Source organism: Salvelinus namaycush, chromosome 41 (assembly GCF_016432855.1).
Source record: "Salvelinus namaycush isolate Seneca chromosome 41, SaNama_1.0, whole genome shotgun sequence".
Taxonomy (NCBI): Eukaryota; Metazoa; Chordata; class Actinopteri; order Salmoniformes; family Salmonidae; genus Salvelinus; species Salvelinus namaycush.
In genome coordinates, this window is record NC_052347.1 from 13,299,388 (window position 1) to 13,322,110 (window position 22,723).

The window sequence follows — 22,723 nt, forward strand, 5'->3', positions numbered from 1 at the left end:
ATAATAGATCCGGCCACCTTTGTGACGGCCTGCAAGGTTTGTTAAGTAGGGAAATTAAATAAGTGTTGTTAGATAGGACGGTCGTTTTGTACAAATAGGATAACTTATGGTTAACTGGCATAAATTAGCCATAGACCCCATTCAAAAGACATACCTAAATAAAGTCATAATACCTAGTAGTCTATCTGTATATGGGAAGTAGTCTGAGACTATGAAAAGTAGCGATAGATATATTAAAACAGGTGTGGATATAAACTAGGCTTGGTGAGAAAGGAAGGTGATTCTATGCGAACAAGATAACCTATTCAATACTGAAATAAAGTCCAAAAATGGAGAAAGGAAGGGAAGCCTAATATAGCAGAGTGAAGATACGAGATATTAACTTTAAAAGTCCTATGACACGACAGAATGGGATGTTAACTAGGGGTTTACGGCCCCTGGGTAATGGCTTACAGTTGTACGGGTGAGACCTAATGTCCGATCGACATTCAACTCTATAGATAAAGTTTCCAGAAAGGAGAAACACACATCAAACATCACATACACATAGAGTGTGTAAATATACCCTAGAATAGAAATAAGAGATACACATAGATTGTGAGCATAAAGAGACACACACATAGTCAGGAGAGCAACTATAGGAATAGGATAACGGGAAAAAGAGCACACACATAGATCATAGAGACCTAATATAGACATACACAGGTCAAAAAAATACACATAGGGCCTCCCGGGTGGCGCAGTGGTCTAGGGCACTGCATCGCAGTGCTAACTGCGCCACCAGAGTCTCTGGGTTCGCGCCGTGGGGCGACGCACAATTGGCATAGCGTCGTCCGGGTTAGGGAGGGTTTGGCCGGTAGGGATATCCTTGTCTCATCGCGCTCCAGCGACTCCTGTGGCGGGCCGGGCGCAGTGCGCGCAAACCAAGGGGGCCAGGTACACGGTGTTTCCTCCGACACATTGGTGCGGCTGGCTTCCGGGTTGGAGGCGCGCTGTGTTAAGAAGCAGTGCGGCTTGGTTGGGTTGTGCTTCGGAGGACGCATGGCTTTCGACCTTCGTCTCTCCCGAGCCCGTACGGGAGTTGTAGCGATGAGACAAGATAGTAATTACTAGCGATTGGATACCACAAAAATTGGGGAGAAAATGGGATAAAATTTAAAAAAAAGATACACATAGATTATGAGCATAATATAGACCCACACACATAGGGAGTAGTGACATACACATCCAGTGTGAGATACATAGAGATAATGTTCTACTAACAATGGGCGGTAAATCCTCAAAGGAGGTTCCGGATTTAACGGGAGACAAGCGTTATATGAAGTTAAAAGTTTAAAGAAATATTGATTTCGGTCAAAAATGTAGAAAGAAGTATGAATTTGATGGACGTCTAGATGTAAAAAAGCTAGAATCGCTTATAAAGCAGATACATAAGAGATATGGAGATGAGACAGAAAAAGGTCAGACAGGTAGTAGGAAAGGTTTGTGCGGTTGTAAAAGGAGACGGGACCCCAGGACAGGGGGCAGCGGTAGTTTTACAGTGGGCTGTAGATACAGAGACAACGAGAGAGAGAGAGTAAGGAAGATCCTTGCTGGGGAAAAGCTTGGACCTTTAAATTAGGGCTATTTTCTGGAAAATTGTCTCGGTGCCGGAGTTTGCGACTACAGACAATTCTAATAATAGGGTTGTTGGCGGGGAGGCTCCGTCATTCCAATAGTGATGGTGGTCGAGGGGTGGAACTCTTGCCTTACAACGCGAGAGACTCGGGTTCGTATCTCAGCCTATGCACCGATAGACTAAAATTCATTATGATTGTAATTCAACTATTTATAGCTTTTGCCCGGGAGAGATACGGTTAGTCAGTGTTTGTTTAAGATATAAACTGAATGTTTTAAAAGCTTGTTTAGGTTCAATTGAAAGACTAAGCCATTCAGAAAAATAGGGAGGCGATTTCGATGTAATACGTTATGTTGCCTAAATGATCTGATGGAATAATGTTTTGAGACCGGAGTCGTATTTAAAATGCTGAATCATAGAAGAGACAGTTACCTAAATCTAATGAATTCTAAATAATAACGGAGAGATAATTACGATAGTTGTGCCCATCGAATGTTTTTATTCTTATGGATTAACTGACATACGTTATAAATTTAGCGAAGTACCTGGTACTTTTACATTTTGGAGTGGAGAAAGTTGGAAAGTTGTATTTCGCTCTTGCGATAGACTTAAAGCGGAGCTCGGTTTGAGTAGGGGGTATGTGTAACGGTGCTCTTCCTCTTCGTCTGAGGAGGAGTAGGAAATATCGGACCAATGTGCAGCGTGGTAAGTGTCCATAATTAGATTTTTAATAAATCAAATGAACACAAAACACGAACAAACAACCGAAACAGTTCCGTATGGTGAAACACAGACACAGAAAATAACTACCCACAACCCATAGTGGGAAAACTGGCTACCTAAGTATGATTCTCAATCAGAGACAACGATCGACACCTGCCTCTGATTGAGACCCATACTAGGCCAAACACATAGAAATATAACACACAGAACAAAACATAGAATAACAACATAGAATGCCCACCCCAACTCACGCCCTGACCAACCTAAAATAAAGACATAAAAAAGGAACTAAGGTCAGAACGTGACAGTATGTTTGCGTAATAGCGTAAAACTGTGTCATTACGTAGAATGCACAATAACGTTACTCAAATTGATTTGACAGTTGTTGGGATACAGACTCCCACTCTTTTCTGTACTGCTGGCAGTACAATTTTGATTGAGAGATATTGATTGATGTTGTAAGTTCTGTTCAAGATCAAACATTCGTGACCAACTATATTCCTTGGGTTTGGCTTGTCGAACCCATACTATTGCTGTTGCAGTCAGCCAACAATAATTTGCAATTCGCTGAAATTGCTGCTGCCTGGGCACGGGCTGCTTCTGACGTCACTCACAATGCACTTTTGCAGCCAGGCAATGAGGTTGTGACTGAGGGTGGGACAGAGAAAATTGTTTGTGTCATTGAGAGGGAAAATACGTGCATTATAGCTTTGAGTCACTTTTCAAAAGTTGCGAAAATTTCCAAATACATTTTCAAAAAGTAGCTAAATTTGTCAGGGTAGTCTGAAAATATGCTAAATCTAGCAACAAAATTACTAGGTGGGCATCACTGGTTGGTGGGGCTCACTGGGCTATATTTGGCTGTAAGAGAGGGAGGTCTGAATAGTTGAATCGTAAAAGTTTTGTGATAGTTCCCGGTTATTGATTTTTGGTTTGATTGTTTAGGTAACACCAGTGAATTTGAACAAGAAGTAAACATTATAATCTGTTTCCATTAAGTGGAACCATGTCCGGTCGGTAAAGGGGATTGCAGGTTAGTTAATTTTCTTTTAAAGGGACAGTGCACGCTAATCACAGTTGTGGGTATCTAATGGCAGGATATTCCTATTAAGAATTTTGGGAGACTGTCCGCAGACGGACTGTAATCTTGAAGGGAGCGAGTGAGTGAGATAGAGGCATGTTTCTACCAAAATTGAAAAGGCCTGGATATGTTGTGTTTGTTTTTAGCCTTTGGGTTTGAGGAAATTTCCATTTTCCTATAGACACGAAATCTTAAAGGGGTACACACATGTGGAATATGAGAAGTTTTATTTTCTGAGTTTTAATTAAACACGTTAATTCTTTTGATAAGGGAATGTTCTGGGAATATATAAATTGAGTAACACGACTGTAAAAGGGTGGTATGAGTCTTGACCTCGATCATGGCTTTTTCCTTTGGGGTCTGATCAGCCTCAGGGGAGGGCCATTTCCTATGTAATTACTTTGGAGATGGCCACCATAGACAGGTCATTTGTCCAAAATCTATCAGTTCAGACAGTGAGACACTTAGTCAAGATTTGGCAACAACCCATATAATTGACAGACTGTTATGAGAAAGTGCGACAGACAGATAGGAGGAAGGGCAGACGGAGGAGTCCTCCCCGCACTGCTGAGACCTTGAAGGTTTGGGTTTAGAGAGGAGAAGGTGGGGAAGGGGGGCCAGGAAATCAGCAAGATAGGAGTGACACAGACTGGGTCACGGTTACTGAGGGGAGACAAAAGGGGGAATGAAAACTTAGTTGGTTTCTGGAACTAAGGTGTTAAACAAGGAAACATTGCCCAGAAATTATTCGACACAGCAGGCCGAAATAGTAGCATTGACCAGTGCCTGTGAAATAAGAAAGGAGAGAAAGGTTACTGTTTACATAGACAAGCACATATATATCTAAGACCATACAAAGCAGCCCAGATAACTCTTAAAGTAGATAAGACACTTGACAGAGAATTGATACAGGATAGACATGAATGAACGCCCCTCAGGGAGAATTGGACATAAAGAGAATGAAAGGGGCACTCCTACATGATAAGGTCAGACATAAGGATAATTTACTAATATTACCTAAGTCAATGTTTAGATAATGCAACATATATAAAATTATTGATGAGACTGATTTAAGATTATTCCATGTTATTGTTAGATAAAATACAATGGACTACCGAAGGAGAGATTTCATTAGTACAGAAAACATATGCTATGTTTAGCATTCGTTTTGGCTTTATTTAATCATTAGAATATTTTTATTTAAATAAGTAGAAAGTTGACAGGGATATATGGCATCTGTGGTGATCCAGAATCATTGAGTTTTCTGAGAACGATAAACTATTGTAGGGCGTGGGTCCCACACTTCGCATTACATACAGGGATACTTAGTGATTTGATCTATGGTAGGACTATGGCAGCAAAAGACAAAATTATATGGACAAGGGAGGCGGAGAATCAGTTTATGACTATGTTGCAGGGACGGAGAAAGTAGTTCTCCCCAGACCAGATCTAACTGATTGCCTTTGCCAGATGCTGAAATTACTATGTTTGTTGATGGGTCTTCTAGAAAGAACCCAGATGGCTCAAATGCCACTGGTTATGCAATAGTGACTCTTACTGAGGTGTTGGAAGCTGGAGCATTACCAAAAAATTACTCTGCTCAACAAGCTGAAATTGTTGCCCTTACCAGGGCTTGGGAATTGGGGAAGGGTAAATGCATTACGATACATACTGATAGTGCTTAGGCTTTTAACACCGTCCATATATTTGCAGCTCAGTGGAGAAACAGGGGTATGATCACTACGGCAGGTAAACCCATTACACATGCAAAGCTAATTTTGAATTTGCTAGAAGCAGTCTTATTACCAGAAAAGGTAGCGATTTGTAAATGCGAAGCACATACGAAAGGCACTGACTACGTCAGCATTGGGAACAGAAAGGCAGAAGAGGAAGCAAAAAGGGCTGGCGGAAAGCCACACCCACACACACAGATTCTCACAAGTTAGTATACACACAGAATTACTGAAGGAAAGTCAGCTTCGAGCCCCAGTTAAGGAATTTACTAGATGGGTTAAGATGGGGGCCGTTGACAAAAGAGGAATTTGGCACAAAGGGAACCTCTCTATTTTACCTAAGTCATTGCTTAGATGCAGCAAGATTGATACATGGGCGGAGCCAGGTATCAACCGGAGGGATGAGGGCCTAGTGGCCTATTGATGGCCCAGTGGCCTAGGCAGGATAGGAAAGATGTCGTGGCCTAGTGGCCTATGTGATAATGAACTACTCATTTAAAAAAATTATTGTAATAAATAAGCTAAAATATTAGGTCAAGATATTATCCCTAGAGTTGGTTTACTAGGATATATGTCCCAATTCCCATGCTTCTACACCTGCATTGCTTGCTGTTTGGGGTTTTAGGCTGGGTTTCTGTATAGCACTTTGAGATATCAGCTGATGTACGAAGGGCTATATAAATAAATTTGATTTGATTTATATAAATCCACATACTCAGTATGGACGAAGGTGGAGTATAGTGAAGGTGAGGGCTTTTGACTGCAATCCGGAGCGAGATAAGTATTGCATAAAGGTAATGAAAGAGGATCTAGGGTTATGGTATGTTGGATTTGACCAGGTTTCGGTTGATAACAGAGTGTTAGACAGACTGTTGGGTTAGTTAACTCTCCTGGCCATGGGGATAGAACAGAGCGTTAGACAGACTGTTGGGTTAGTTATCAGCCACTTTTGAAAGCCTGGCTTCCCTTGCTGATCTCTGATGCCTACTGAGAACAGTGGATAGACAACACTGCGTGGGCTTGATTAATAACATCCCCTATCTCCCCCACGTTCCTCTCTCCCCAGTCTCACTCCTTCATTCCCTCTCTCCCTAGTCTCACTTCTTCTTTCCCCCTCTCCCTAGTCTCACTTCTTCTTTCCCCCTCTCCCTAGTCTCACTCCTTCATTCCCTCTCTCCCCAGTCTCACTCCTTCATTCCCTCTCTCCCCAGTCTCACTCCTTCATTCCCTCTCTCCCCAGTCTCACTCCTTCATTCCCTCTCTCCCCAGTCTCACTCCTTCATTCCCTCTCTCCCCAGTATCACTCCTTCATTCCCTCTCTCCCCGGCCTCCCTCCCTCCCTCCCTCCTCGTCGGCAGCCAGCTCCAATTAGCCTAATTAAAGAGAGCGGAAGCTGTTCCTCTACCAGTGTGCCGCCAAGCCTGGGTGAGCGCAATCACAGACAAAGGATTAGCAGCCATTCTGTTTGATTACCATTATAACTACAGCAGTCACAGTGTGGAGCGCTATCACTAGCGGTGTCACTAAATTAGCCAGGGGATTAGGTTCTGGTAGTAAAAACAGTCTCTACAGAATAGGACATGTCTGCTTTACTCAATGACAAGGCAAATAATGACAATATGTAAAGTCTATAATTGGCTTTCTAATGTGTCGGCTAGTGGAGTTAGTCTCGCTTTGCATGTAAGTAGCTGTATCTCTTGCTCAAAGAGAACAGGAGCACAATGAACTGAGCAGAGGACAGCTAATAGAAGAAATCTGACAGTCTCAGATCTTCTTAACTAGAGGGGAATTCATCAGCATACACTGAACATCATGTAGCGTTATTTATAATTATGCTGAGACAGGGAGATAGAGCCCTCCTGCAGCGTAGCTCTCTTTACAAAGACATGAATGGAGACTCATCATCTGAAGTACTGTCATAAATGTTGCCTGTCATGTTCAATAGGGTCTTACAGTGTGGCAGACATATACAACTACCTTTCAAATGTGAAGAGTGGTCAGATGTGTGTGTGTCTCTTGTACCTCTGTTGGTGGCCATGCTGCGCTGTAGGATCTGCTCCACCCTCACAGCCATGTCAGACATGTTCTGGGCAATAGCCTGGATCCTCTCCACCAGACCAATCGGCTGGATCCTGCCAACACACACACACACACACAGGGGAATGATCATCAATAGGGCACATGCAGGCACAGGTGAATTAAGTGTTAGGCATGTCTTCTCTTTCTTACTGATCATTTCTGCCATCTCTTTCCCCATGACAACCCACCGGGCACACACTGGTTGAATTATTTTTTTTTTTCTAGTCATTTCAATGAAATTATGTTGAACCAACGTGGAATAAATGTTGAATTGATGTCTGTGCCCAGTGGGAATGCACATTCAATCTTTATCCTTTATCTCAATCCTTAAACTCCCTGGAAACATCTAGAAAAAGAAACATAGAAGCCTTCTTCTTTCATCTAAGTCCACCCTCCTACAGTATACGCTTACTGTTTCCTCCCAAAAGAGAAGAGCTTCAACAAGTAGAGGAAATGATAATTGTGTGGAACTTGGTTGGAGCGTGAAATAAAAAAGCTTTTAAACTCTGACACAATTTATTTGTTGAGGTGAAAAAGTGACTCAGCACATTAAAGCAGGTCCCTGGGAGACTGAGAACAGAGCGCAATTAGGTTGTTAGCAAATGCCTTTTATGGCAGCTGACTGCCATGGCTTGTTGTTGCCATGTTAGTGTTGGCAAAACAATCAGAAAAAAAGAGAGAGAGTGAGAAAGAAAGAGAAAAGGAGACAGCAATAAAAAGAGGGAGATAGCTGTGAGTTCAGGGCTATCTCAGGCACTAGCAGTGAAAACTGGAAGGTGCCCAGGGAACTCCAAGCTGAAGCATTATGGCAGTGTGAACATTTTGAACTTGCTTTGGCTCCCTTCCGATAAAGACAGAAATCTCAGCCCTAGCTGATGTATCATAAAGGTCCAAAGAGGCACAGAGATTTCCAGCTGTCTTTATGGAGCCATGATGATTGTGTATAATCTCAACGCAGTCAGTCAGCCACCTGGGCCCCACAGTATAAAAGAACAGTGCTCCTGTGTGTGCTGTAGAGAACGGAGGACTAAATGTTCTCACGGGCATAGCCAAGGTTAAGCAAGGCCTCCGAGACAGAATTATCACCAGTCCATTCAGCCTCTATCTGTTACTTCTATACGGGGTCTTCCCAAGGCTGCTGTGACCTGGTCAGGGAAGCTGAGGACCCTCCAATATAATTGATGCTGGTCTTAAGGAGTACTACTGTACTATAGATGGACTCTGCAGAGCTGAAGACACTGTTTATCAGGGAGTATCAACCAGAGCCAAATCAATACCTGGGGTCTAACAGCCCTGTCATATCAATGACGCTTACTGTACAGTGTTCAACACTGGCCTTTTGCTTTTGTTCAAACTGTACAGCTTTATCTAACATATGCATTTAAATGAATGGTTGGGAGGTTTTGTTTTGGAAGAAATGGGCAATGGTCTAGACCAGTGCTTTTGGTATACGTGTATGAGCATAGGTGTGGTATGTGTGTCTAAAATGCTGCATTACTTTGTGTAAAATCCCCCTCTAATATCACTTGACCATGTACTACCCTACGGGCAAGTGTTAGCCATCACTTCCTATTCCCTCCTATGAGGCAGCATGTCAGAACAGATGAGAGCCAGACACAGACAGAGCTGTCCTCTACACAGCACCAGACTGCAGCACAGACTGATCAGTATAGGAAACATTCCTGTGGCCAGACATATAATCCTGTCCTCCCTCTATAGAACACCACTAATACATTTACAATGGGTGTCTGGCCCTGGAGAACCATATACAGCATTAAAGAGAGAGAGACGGCTGATTCCTTTTTAAATACCTAACAGTTGACTCTGAATGGCTCTGGGTTCTTTGTTTGTATCTGTTAAACTGCACCTTGGCTGAATTCTGAGCAGGTCACCAAGCAAACTAGACTTTATTACCAAAGGCAAACTGCTGAGGCCTAGAGATGCTCCCCCTTTTTCATAATCGCTTACAGTTAGGCTGACTTAAACAGCAATGAATGGCCTCTTTCCGACAACATTTAGGAACAAAATCCTCATCATTTCTATAGTACCTCCCAAAGAAGCCAATTAGATGCCTGTACATGATAGAATGTGAATAGTGGGAGTTATTTATGTTCTAACAATACTGTCTATTCTGGTGGTTAGAATACATATCAAACATCCACAACTCTGCATCCTGGCAGTTAGCTTAACTCTCAGGCATAGTTTGAGCCGGGATTATTTTCCTGGTGTGAGACAGTGAGTGTAGGAGCAGGGATGTCCAGAAGGGATGGCCAGAGTGTCAGACATGGGCAAACCTCGGCAGGAGGGAGCCTCTCAACCCCATGTATGAGAGAGGTCCGTTGCCATGGAGACAGAAGAGCAAACTCCAGGTTGTTAGCCTCTGCATGTCTGGTAGCGCAGCATCCCTGTCTGACTGTCCATGTCCACCCAATAACAGGGCAAATAGATAGGAAAACGTTGAGACTAACGAGACAACGTCTAGTTTAAATATCCTCCAATTATTTGTTTATATGCAGGCCTGCTACCAAACCCCAGAACCCTACCTGTCCAGTGCTGAGCTGAGCTCATCCAGTCTGTGGGAGTCTGTGGTGGTGTTGCCCAGTTTGGACAAAGTATCCATCCTCTTCATGATGACCTCCAGCATATCACTGATCTTCCTCAGCCCCCCTCGAGACTCTGGACCTCCCAGCACTGCCAACACACAGACACATACAGTAGGTCAGATAAGAGCACAAGGGCTGGGGTCAATTCAATTAGAAGGCTGTCAATTCAGGAAGTAAACTTAAATAACAATTCAAAATGTGGAAAAACTTCTCAAACTGAGGACTATTAAAAACTGAGGACTCGAAGCTACTTTTTTTTTAATGTTTCAATGTTTATTTAAAAAAAATAAAAATAAAAATCTGAATTGACTGCCTTCAATTCATCCCTGAAGAGCAAAATACAGTTAAATCGAGTACAGGCATAACTGAATGACAATAGAGACTGAATACAATATGTAATTTTATTGAATATTTTTGAGTAGGATAGTTGGGGTAGTAGGCCTCGTCTCAGAGGAATGTTCCTCAGAGCCAGATGCTGATGACAGGTTGCCCTATGCTGGGCAGCTGGCATCAAACCCCCTCACCCACTGGGAGAACGGGGATCCGATGACGGGCCTTCAGTTGGTGGTGGTGGGGAGGTCGTTGGAAGACTTGCTGCAAAACAGCAAGTGGGAGACGCAAGGTTTGAGATTCATGCCCATAGACCCTTTTCTAGTACACGACACACTGACTTCACGCATAGACGCACGAGACGCTTGGCTGCAGTCAGAAAGCCATCGCCATCTGCGCCTATTCAACGTAGATTTGTTTTTATTACTTCTGAACAACAACAAAAAACATTTTGGGGTTCTCATATGCCTTCAATTATGTTTTGATTCTTGCTTGAACAGTCGCTAAGATTATATTTGGTTGTGATCTTTGCAAAATAACTATTTTGGATGCAGCAGTTGTTAGCTAGAATGCTAACACTCATTGATATAGTCTGTAGCAAAAGCTAACCAATACTGGTTAAGGTTGAAGTGTTTTCTAAGTATAATGCAGTTGGTTTGCGATGATGACACAAACATTATATTAAACAGGACATTCATACAAGCCTTAAAATCCAATTATAATCCAAAAGTAGTGTGAAATGCACTCATAAGCAACATGTAAAGAGAGGCTTTTTTTTGCTGGCATTCTATAAGAACCCCATGTTCTGCAAACAACTTGCGCACATGACCACCGTGCGGCAACGTTTGCAAACACAGAAAGGGGTCTACTGGTTGAAAGAGATTAAAGTAATTATTGCACAAGTGAGTCCATAGGTTAATCAGCAACCGTGGTGGAATTGCCTTAGTGTGCCATGATCATAGGGTGAAGTTAATAGGTGAATGACATTCCACACGCTTGCTAATAGTAAAGGAAGAGGAGAGACCTGACGCTATGCTGATGAGGTAAAATTATGACACTACCCTATAAATACGGGCTATACTGATGAGGTAATGTTATAGGCACTACCCTATAAATACCGGCTATACTGATGAGGTAATGTTATAGGCACTACCCTATAAATACCGGCTATACTGATGAGGTAATGTTATAGGCACTACCCTATAAATACCGGCTATCCAGTTCTCGGGGGCCTGATTGGCGTCAAAGTTTCCCCCCACCCCGAACAAACACACCTGATTTAAACGAACTGCATTTTTAACTGAAGTTCATGATTAGTTGATTATTGGAGTCAGGTGTGTTAGCTGGGGCAAAAGTGTGACACCAATCAGGCCCCCGAGGACTGGAGTTGCCCTGGGCTATGCTGATGAGTGAGATAGTGATGTGAATTATATGAGTTGACTAGATGAATGAAAAGTGACAATCCATTCAGTCCAGCCTTACTGATTGAATGTTCGTAAACGACATTACCAGACAGACAGACAAACAGACAGACAGACAGTGATAGAGATCTGTTGTGTGGCTAACTGCTATATTGACAAAGAGAACTGCCCGTTAAATCAGACATGTTGGAAGTACAAGCACCATTGCCTCTCTGATCCATACTGTCAGCATATCAGCATCATCCAAAATGTGTTAATCTAACTAAACAATCAATCCCTGGGCTAAGTACAACACAGAACCTAGGGGACAATCCTACTGCTTCCCCACTCCCACGGCCTATCCATTCTACAATATGAAGAATAAATTAAATCTAGAATCGGCTTCCTATTTCGCAACAAAGCCTCCTTCACTCATGCTGCCAAACATATCCTCGTAAAACTGACTATCCTACAGATCCTCGACTTCAGCAATGTCATTTACAAAATAGCCTCCAACACTCTACTCAACTAATTGGATGCAGTCTATCACAGTGCCATCTGTTTTGTCACCAAAGCCCCATATACTACCCACCACTGCGACCTGTACGCTCTCGTTGGCTGGCCCTCGCTTCACACTATTCACCAAATCCACTGGCTCCAGGTCATCTACAAGTCTTAGCTAGGTGAAGCTCACTGGTCACCATAGCAGCACCCACCCTTAGCACGCGCTCCAGCAGGTATATTCAAAGCCAATTCCTCCTTTGGCCGCCTTTCCTTCCAGTTCTCTGCTGCCAATGACTGGAACGAACTGCAAAAATCACTGAAGCTGAAGACTCAGATCTCCCTCACTAACTTTAAGAACCAGCTGTCAGAGCAGCTCACAGATCACAGCACCTGTACATTGCCCATCTGTAAACAGCCCATCCACCTACCTCATCCCCATACTGTATTTATTGATTTTGCTCCTGTGCACCCAAGTATGTCTACTTGCACATTCATCTTCTGCACATCTATCACTCCAGTGTTTAATTGCTATATTGTAATTACTTCGCAAGTATGGCCTATTTATTGCCTTACCTCCCTTATCTTACCTCATTTGCACACACTTTATATAGACTTTTTCTACTATTATTGACTGTATGTTTGTTTATTCCATGTGTAACTCTGTGTTGTCGTATGTGTCGAACTGCTTTGCTTTATCTTGGCCAGGTCGCAGTTGTAAATGAGAACTTGTTCTCAACTAGCCTACCATTAAATAAAGGTGAAATAAAAATAAATAAAACTTAATGTATTTACAAAGGCTGCGTCACAATACAGATTCACTCAAGATTGCATTTGAAATGCAATGCATTGCAGACTGTCACGATCGTCGTCCTCCTTATCTGAGGAGGAGTAGTAAGAAGGATCGGGGGACCAAAATGCAGCGTGATGATTATCCATTTTAATTAGAAAACAAAGAACAAAACAATAAACGGACAAACGAACGAAAACGCAACAGTCCCGTATGGTGACACACAAAGACAAAGACACAGAAACAGGAACAATCACCCACAACCCACAATACAAAACAGGCTACCTAAATATGGTTCCCAATCAGAGACACTGACTAACACCTGCCTCTGATTGAGAACCAGGCCAAACACATAGAAATAGACAAACTAGACATACAACATAGAATTCCCACTCAGATCACACCCTGACCAAACAAAACATAGAAACATACAAAGCAAACTATGGTCAGGGCGTGACACAGACAGATGTTCCATGAATATCTCAGCCAGGCCCTGTGGTATTTTCGGTGCACCTTGACAAAACAACATCCAGGAGTTTCTCTATTTTATTTATTTAACTAGGCAAGTCAGTAAGAACAAATTCTTATTTACGATGACGGTCTACCAAAAGGCCTCCTGCGGGGATGGGGGCTGGGATAAAAAATAAAAAAAACACCTTCATTTGACCTTCATTACTGAGGCAGAGAACACAGGGACAAACAGGAAGGGAACAAATTAGGCTGACATTTTTGTTTTTCCCCTTCTTTCTCGGCTCCAATTACCCATGACCCAGAGAGAGCAAGGGAACCAGAATGATGCTGTTAGCCCTCACCTGGTCAATGAAAGAGTCCGTAGCTATTAGACCAGGGTCAACTCAGTTCTCCACCACACCACACTCACATGTCACAGCCATGCTCTCCCTTATGTTTACCTAATTACTCTGCTCTAACTCCACAACGGAGATTTTATTAACTAAAGAGCACACCCAAGTCAAACAGAATGTTGAATCAATATAACCAGCTCTGCAGTTAAATGAGAATAGTACAGCTTCTGGTTAACAAGCTGTTAAAAGAGGACTGTTCCTTTTAGGTCATTGTACCAAAAGTCTATATACAAAACTAAATAATAACCTTATCCTTACCTATGTCTGACAGTCTGAGTTGTTGAGAACACTGACCGACAACAGCCCCAAAATGTTGTGATTGTGGTGTGAATGAAATAGAGCTTCACCTTTATGTCATCAAGCGTATTAGGCTCTTAAAAATGCATTGTGTGCAGACTCACTTGCTTTCACTGTCAGACTTCATTTGTCACCGTCTAACAGAAAGTCACCTTTGTCAGAAAAAACTAAACAGTTTTAAATTAAACCACACAACAAAACAAACTCAGGAGTAAGTACTTAATCAGGGGGGAAAAACTGATTAGAATGGAATTGATCTTCCTGCACTGGAGATTCACGGTGTGTGTGTGCGCACAAGTGTGCCCGTGTGACATGTGTCAAATATACAGACACACTTTTGTCTAAAATGTCTTCCTTTCATCCTGTCATGGTTACATCTTCCATACCTGTCTTGAGCGAATAATTAAAAACAGGCTAGATAGGCTTCTCTTCATTCACTAAGGCTGACAGCAGTGGCTGTTCATACAGTTGAAGTCGGAAGTTTACATACACCTTAGCCAAATACATTTAAACTCAGTTTTTCACAATTCCTGACATTTATTCCTAGTAAAAATTCCCTGTCTTAGGTCAGTTAGGATCACCACTTTATTTTAAGAAAGTGAAATGTCAGAATAATAGGAGAGAATGATTTATTTCAGCTTTTATTTATTTCATCACATTCCCAGTGGGTCAGAAGTTGACATACTCACTTAGTATTTGGTAGCATTGCCTTTAAATTGTTTAACTTGGGTCAAATGTTTCAGGTAGCCTTCCACAAGCTTCCTGCAATAAGTTGGGTAAATTTTGGCCCATTCCTCCTGACAGAGCTGGTATAACTGAGTCAGGTTTGTAGGCCTCCTTGCTCGCGTACGCTTTTTCAGTTCTGCCCACACATTTTCTATAGGATTGAGGTCAGGGCTTTGTGATGGCCACTCCAATACCTTGACTTTGTTGTCCTTAAGCCATTTTGCCACAACTTTGGAAGTATGCTTGGGGTTATTGTCCATTTGGAAGACCCACTTGCGACCAAGCTTTAACTTCCTGACTGACGTCTTGAGATGTTGCTTCAATAAATCCACATAATTTTACTTCCTCATGATGCCATCTATTTTGTGAAGTGCACCAGTCCCTCCTGCAGCAAAGCACCCCCACAAAATGATGCTGCCACCCCGTGCTTCACGGTTGGGATGGTGTTCTTCATCTTGCAAGACCCCTTTTTCCTCCAAACATAACGATGGTCATTATGGCCAAACCGTTATATTTTTGTTTCATCAGACCAGAGGACATTTCTCCATAAAGTATGATCTTTGTCCCCATGTGCAGTTGCAAACCATAGTCTGGCTTTTTAATGGCGGTTTTGGAGCATGGCTTCTTCCTTGCTGAGCGGCCTTTCAGGTGATGTCGATATAGGACTCGTTTTACTGTGGATATAGATACTTTTGTACCCGTTTCCTCCAGCACCTTCACAAGGTCCTTTGCTGTTGTTCTGGGATTGATTTGCACTTTTCGCACCAAGGTACGTTCATCTCTAGGAGACAGAACGCGTCTCGTTCCTGAGCGGTATGACGGCTGCGTGGTCCCATGGTGTTTATACTTGCGTACAATTGTTTGTACAGATGAATGTGGTACCTTCAGGAGTTTGGAAATTGCTCCCAGGGATGAACCAAAATTGTGGAGGTCTACAATTTTTTTTCTGAGGTCTTGGCTGATTTATTTTGATTGTCCCATGATGTCAAGCAAAGAGGCACTGAGTTTGAAGGTAAGCCTTGAAATACATCCACAGGTACACCTCCAATTCAGTCAAATTATGTCAATTAGCCTATCAGAAGCTTCTAAAGCCATGCCATCATTTTATGGAATTTTCCAAGCTGTTTAAAGGCACAGTCAACTTAGTGTATGTAAACTTCTGACCCAGTGGAATTGTGATACAGGGAATTATAAGTGAAATAATTTGTCTGTAAACAATTGTTGGAAAAATTACTTGTGTCATGCACAAAGTAGATGACCTAACCGACTTGCCAAAACTATAGTTTGTTAACAAGAAATTTGAGGAGTGTTTGAAAAACGAGTATTAATGACTCCAACCTAAGTGTATGTAAACTTCCGACTTCAACTGTACATACATAGATTGCACATCCATTTAAATGAAATCCCCAGACTGGACCAGTTTGGCAACAACATGACTCAAAGGAGAGGGAGGGAGATCTGTAATGTACAGAAACACTTCAAAGAACATCTCCCTTATTTTCCTGGTAATAACTGTTATAGAATGCTGAAAGACAGCATATGCTCGCCCTACAGTAATGCTAGGGATTGAAATAATTCAACAACAGCAAAAAAAGTATGTAGAAGTCACTCATAGTTTTCAATATCAAGAGTAATTCTATTGATGCATTTGTTCAACGGGAGCATGAGGCTTACAGAGACGGTATCTCAACCAGAGTAGAGGCTATAAAGCAGGTGCCAAGTTCCAGGGAGGCTCTCCCTGCCGCTGGGCTTTGAGTCTAGGGGGAACTGGAACGTAGCTTCACAATAACGACGTTTCTCACACGTTTCGCCCATAAATCATCATTATGGAAACTAACACCCCTCCCACACAGTACATTTTAGAATTATTTTATATATGTTCGCAATCTATTGTTCATCAGCTACCTCTATTTATTGCTCCAGCGACTAGCCTATCCCCTGGAGGTGAACGGGCTAATGTGTTTTCACCAAGTCCTGCGCTGTTAGTGGTTTCAGCAGCCAGTTTGCCGATAGTATCTGTGTGCTAATATGGGCCGTTGCCATGTCATTCCTCATCTACTGGTTAATAAAGGGCCCATTTAACAAGAACTAATCTCCTTTAATGACTCCATTTCGTAAGTGCCACAACACAATCGATTTTATGAACAAATTCTAATTAGATAGCCATACCGTAGCAAGCTGAGGGCGGAGCACTAGTCGGCTCGTCTCATTTCACAGTCACTGTGCCTCCACCCCCGTTTTGAACTAGCTCGCCCCAAATGGGACTGGTCACATAGATGGACAGCAAACAGACTTTCACTCTATTTTCTTTTTTTATGGTTCGCTGTGCTATGGGTTGTTAGAAACGGAAAAAAGAATTAGCTTACATTCACCACTTTTTTCATAACACTTATGTTTCTTGCCAGCTAGGATGAGAAACATCTGTTCATAGGAAGAATGAATTAGATCAGTGTAGTACTTTTCCGAGCAGCTTTGCATGAACAGTTACTAATTGTCTGCTCTCTCATTGACTTTTAGTAGGGACACATATTAACATTATAGGTCCTGAGAGTCTGGCGTCTGAACTACAACGGTTTCCTGCAGCCCGTCATCAGAGCCTCTGAGGTGAGGACAGATAATACGTTCAGGAACCAGAGGGGCTCCTAGAGGGTTAATAAGGCATGTATGACTCAATGGTGTGAAGTGAATATTGCCCTGGTTGGCAATATAATGCCATAGTACTAATCAAATTCCAACTTGGTTTATTGATCACTCCAGCTAAGATTAATTTAGCTGAGAGCTCTTACTGCCTGGAGACTGTTAGATCTGAATCTGAGCCGCATGTAATTTAGATTGAAATACAAGTGTTCAGATAGATGAAAGCCTTGCCAAAGGGCACTCCCACATAAGTTATTATTTTGCGTTTCATCCAGACCTTTCCAGAAAAGAACATGTCCCTCTCTGCGAAGCACTGTAAGAGCCTGTGTTCTTCATTCTGAAAATAATATTAACCTTTTACTGTAGTGGGCTAAATCAGGGTCACACCGAGTTTCTTGGTAGTCTTAAACAAATCTACTTTGAAACAAACGTATACACCTCACACACATGGTTATGGGCTTAAAAAAAGAAGACACCTGTATGTACCATGTCAGATATAGAGTTGAAATGTATTACATTTTGAGTTTGCCTCCCAATATTACACTTTATATACATCACAGAAGACTGAAATATAGCAACACTTTTTGTTTTTTAATAATGTTTATTAATTATGGAATTATGACAAATATTAATAACATTCCACTTATGAAGCCACTAGAGGGCGATTTGGTCATTTGACTGCAGGAAACTACAATAGCATGAGACATGATATGCGTCATTGCGAGCTAACATAACAATCGTGAGCAGTCATCTTCCTAGTTTTTGGGCAGTAATGCTCATCAAAATGTTTGTGGCATGGATCATGAAATCTAGTCAATTTAAACAAATCTATCAACGGAAAATTGGCAAAAGATAGAAAAACATGGCCACCATTGTGGCGTAGACAACAGCAAAGCATCATCCATACCCTGTGTGTGCATACAGTACGCTGTAATCCAGTAAGGCTTCAGACACACAAACATGATACAGTTTAATGCTTGTGTTTGCCATGCCATGCTTTGCCTAATGTCAACCTCTGTGTTGCCTTTGCTACTGTGGCTGTCTGTGGGCATCATTTCCTCAGCCTCCTGTGGTGGGTGTGGCTTTGGGCTGACACTCCAGCAGCATCACAGAGGGATGGCTCTGTATTGTGTCTCATCACACTGCGCTAATCCTGCAGACACACTCGCTCCAACATCCGGATGATGTATTTATTAGCCTTGTGAAAATCCCTCATTTGTTATTTAAACAGTGCGTATATGTTTGGACTGATTAAGTAAATTCATGACTTAATCGTGAGACGAAATCAATACCTGCCAAGTATGTGTACTAGATGACTAAGTGTGTGTGTGTGTATGCCAGGTGAGGGGGGAGTAGAGGAAAAAGGACTGCTGCTGAAGAGAGAGAGAGTAGGATGAGATAAAGAAAGTGCTATAGTCTAGGGTTGGGAATTGCCAGGGACTTCATGGTACGATATTATCACCATACTTAGGTGCCGATACGATATGTATTGCAATTCTCACGATTCTACAGTATATGTACTGTGTGAGAGCAAAATTACAAGATTATAATACTGTTATTGCATCAAATGGTTGTTTTATGCAACAGAATAGAGTTCTTAGTACTCTATTGTGTCTGTGAACTGAGAGTGGGCCTCTGGGGCTTAGTGCTGACAGTAGATTTAGGTGATAAACCTAACAAGCCACATTCCACTCATGTGAGCGAGAATACTCTGGTCTGACTGGAAGGTACCATGGAGAGATGGCGCCGGTATGGATAATGATGAGGGGAACCTTGTTTTGGGGGCAAGATCCTGGTTTCCACACAATGAGAACAGTCTTTACAGCAGATCCTGTCTGCTGTGAATTATTAATTTATTTCATACGAATCCTAACCTTGTGACCCATTCCACACATCTTTTGTCATGTAGACTAAGGGGGAGTACCTTTACTATAGAAGATAGTTGTATCCTTTGTGTCGGGGCTCTCAACAAATCATCTAGGGGTGGTTCGTCGACCAGCCATCGTTATTGCAGATCACTCACATCATTCACGTGTGTGACCTGCTCTCCTTATTAATAAGTTAATAAAGTCTAAGTATAACTCTGACTTGTGTGATAAGTTTGTCTCTCCTCATTTGATAATAAAGAAAACCACCACAATTGTGATTTGATACTTGCGATTTTATTGCGATTTGATGTTCCAAACATAATGCCCATTATATGTCTGCTGCAGAGGAGGCTGGTGGGAGTAGCTTTAGGAGGACGGGCTCATTGTAATGGCTGGAATGGAACAAAGGGAACAGAGTCCAACGTTGTTTCCAGATGTTTTATGTTTGATACCATTCCAATAATTCCATCCTAGTCTTTACAATGAGCCTGTCCTCCTATAGCTCCTCCCACCAGCCTCCTCTGGTCTGCTGCAAAGAGACAAGAGAGAGCATGAGAAAATTAGTTTTGATCAGTCAGGGAAATAAAAGTGCTGAAGGCAAGTTGGCTCACTATTTAAAAAGATGGAGAACAAGCTGTAGGATGAAAAATACAGGTTTTAGCACAGGTACAGCCGACTAATGCTACCCACAGTAGCAAAAAAAAGAGACAAATATCGATAAAATCTATTCAATGTCTTGGCTATAACATGCACAGACAGCCACACATACCTGACCCTGTATTGAATTGTTGGTGGTTTCCACATTAAACATTACATTTATGCATATCCCTATTGACAATTCAGTTTTTCAAAGGGTATTGTACAAGATTGTGAACAACTGAGAAATGTTGGTACATATAACTCGAGAGTACTGTGTGTGTGTGTGGTGTGTGGTTTTCCTGGTTGAGGACCCTTGGGGTGTCAGTCCCTCCCCCCTCTCCCCTCTCACCTGCTAGATTGGTAGATTCACACTCCCCCTTGCCCTGCTGCTCTCACTCCTCATACGAATATTCATTAACAGGAAGACTGATTGAGATTGAGTTGCTCTAGTGTACCCGGCAGCCATGGGGGAGCTGACCGAACCAGAACCTATTAGAGCCGACAACCTCTGTCACTTATCCTCTCTCTCCTCATTTCACCTGACAGCCCAGAAAGAGGAAGCTATCTGCACTAATGTATCTGTCTATGCTTCTCCACGGCTTCAATTAAAAACCTGCCTCTTCCTCCTATTAACCCTACAGACAATATACACAGACACAAACAAACCCAAAACACATTTTAGGAGAACCACAAGCAAGTTGAAGGCCATTCTTCTTCATTGGTATGAATGGCATACATAAGGTGGAACTAGATGGGGAGCTTTTATGTAGATACTAACAATGTTTACATTCAGCATTCAGTTCACATTTGACCTCCCACCACCACCATTCTTATGTTCTGATAGAACGTGTGGCCCAGTATTTTCAGGGTAAATAAGAAATCGGACCCCACCAACAACACAAAGAGGGGAACTGCTGAGTCAGGGACTCTGCACAAGGACCGCTGATAGGCTTCTGATTCAATGTAATGCACACACACATCCAGTTCTCACACACACACACTCCTTCAAACTATACATACTGACTACTGTGTTCAGCATTAGGCATTCATGTTGCCATTCAGAGGGTGAATGGGCAAAACAAAAGATTTAAGTGCCTTTGAACGGGATATGGTAGTAGGTGCCAGGCGCACTGGTTTGAGTGTGCCAAGAACTGCAACGCTGCTGGGTTTTCACACTTAACAGTTTCCCCTGTGTGTAGCAACAATGGTCCACCACCCAAAGGACATCCAGCCAACTTGACACAACTGTGGGAAGCATTGGAGTCAACATGGGCCAGCATACCTGTGAAATGATTTCAACACCTTGTAGAGTCCATGCCCTAACAAATTGAGGCTGTTCAGAGGTCAAAAGGGATGCAACTCAATATTAGGAAGGTGTTCATAGTATTTTGTACACTCATTGTATACTTGAACACTCCAGGGAACTAATTCACAACATTTAAATTTGACATTTTAGTCATTTAGCAGGCGCTCTTATCCAGATTGACTTCCAGTTTGTTATACAACTCTAAAAAGGTTTGCACTGTAATTTTACATATTCGTTTCTCTTCTAGAAATAATTTTGTGAGAACGCAAGGAAAATCCCTTCATGACTGTGACAGTGTTTTCACTGGATGAAGGTTTGATCAATCAACACAGAATCAAGATGACTGTAAATCTTTTCAGCTGCTCAAGATGAGGAATCTTTGAGGTTTCTCCCTTCTCCTCTCTTCTCTGCAGAACCCCATGCCTTCTTACCCTGGTGGATGCCATCAGATCTGCTAAGAATCAAAAACATTTGTGCAGCCGCCCTACCCGTAGAACCATGGTATTTTTCTTCAGCAAAATGTCACTGCCTATCATGGAAAATAGAGTGAGAAAGATCTGTACAACATGGCTGTCGTGAGCTTTTCAAAATCCAACAGAAAAGCATCTGTCTCTTTGTCTGGCCACCCTGATGGAAACTCATGTCTTCTTTAGTCACAGCAGCTCACCTCAGTACAGCATGCTGGATCTCCTGTAATGTCTCTCTGTCCATGGGGACTATACATGCATGCTGTAACAAAGGCCAATTATTAACTTTTTTTCAAAACCACTTCTGAGAAGACCACCCTCTGTTTCAAGCATGCCATTTTTCTTTCACTGAGGCAATGTATGTTTTTTTAGAGACCTGTACTGTAAAAAGCCACTGAGAATTCAGTTAATTGCTCTATTTTAGGTAGTGATGACTGCTGAGCTACACAATACATGGTCTATCGTTGTCATGAACGCGTCACTGAACATAGCTGCAGTGGAAGTCTTAACACGATGGATTTAACTGTATTATTAGCATTTCAATGAACATGTGAACACATTGTGACAAGATAGCCATGACATTGAATGAAGGTCAAATTAGATGTCCCGTGTGGCTCAGTTGGTAGAGCATGGCGCTTGCAACGCCAGGGTTGTGGGTTCATTTCCCACGGGGGGACCAGGATGAATATGTATGAACTTTCCAATTTGTAAGTCGCTCTGGATAAGAGCGTCTGCTAAATGACTTAAATGTAATGTCATTTTCACTCTTGTACATCCTGCAAAATAGTTCATCTGCTCTCTCTGTTTCATCCTCACCTTAGTGGCTCCTGCCCAACCACTATGTTTTCTGGCGCAATACGTGACCTACTATGTGTTACAAAATGTAGGGGAAAACAACGGGTGAGAGTTCATGAGTTATTACCCCTCACTTGGCCTCCGGGCCTAATACGTGTGTGAGCCAGTCTACTTCCCTGGCCCCATATTAGCGCCAGACTCCTCCTGTTAATTAGATGTGTACCAACATCCATCAGTGGCATTTTGCTGAGAGAGCACCTTAGGCCT

The 22,723-nt window shown here is 42.3% G+C and overlaps 1 protein-coding gene across 1 annotated transcript in view; it reads right to left on the minus strand.

The window, feature by feature from the left end:
• LOC120034526 (alpha-1,6-mannosylglycoprotein 6-beta-N-acetylglucosaminyltransferase B-like) overlaps nt 1-22,723 on the minus strand; it is a 90,220-nt gene that overhangs the window by 62,265 nt on the left and 5,232 nt on the right. The window contains exons 3-4 of the mRNA XM_038981118.1: nt 9,778-9,925; nt 7,178-7,287 (exon numbers count right to left, since the gene is read on the minus strand). Coding sequence (XP_038837046.1) covers nt 7,178-7,287; nt 9,778-9,925 — 258 coding nt within the window. The remainder of the gene's footprint in view (nt 1-7,177; nt 7,288-9,777; nt 9,926-22,723) is intronic.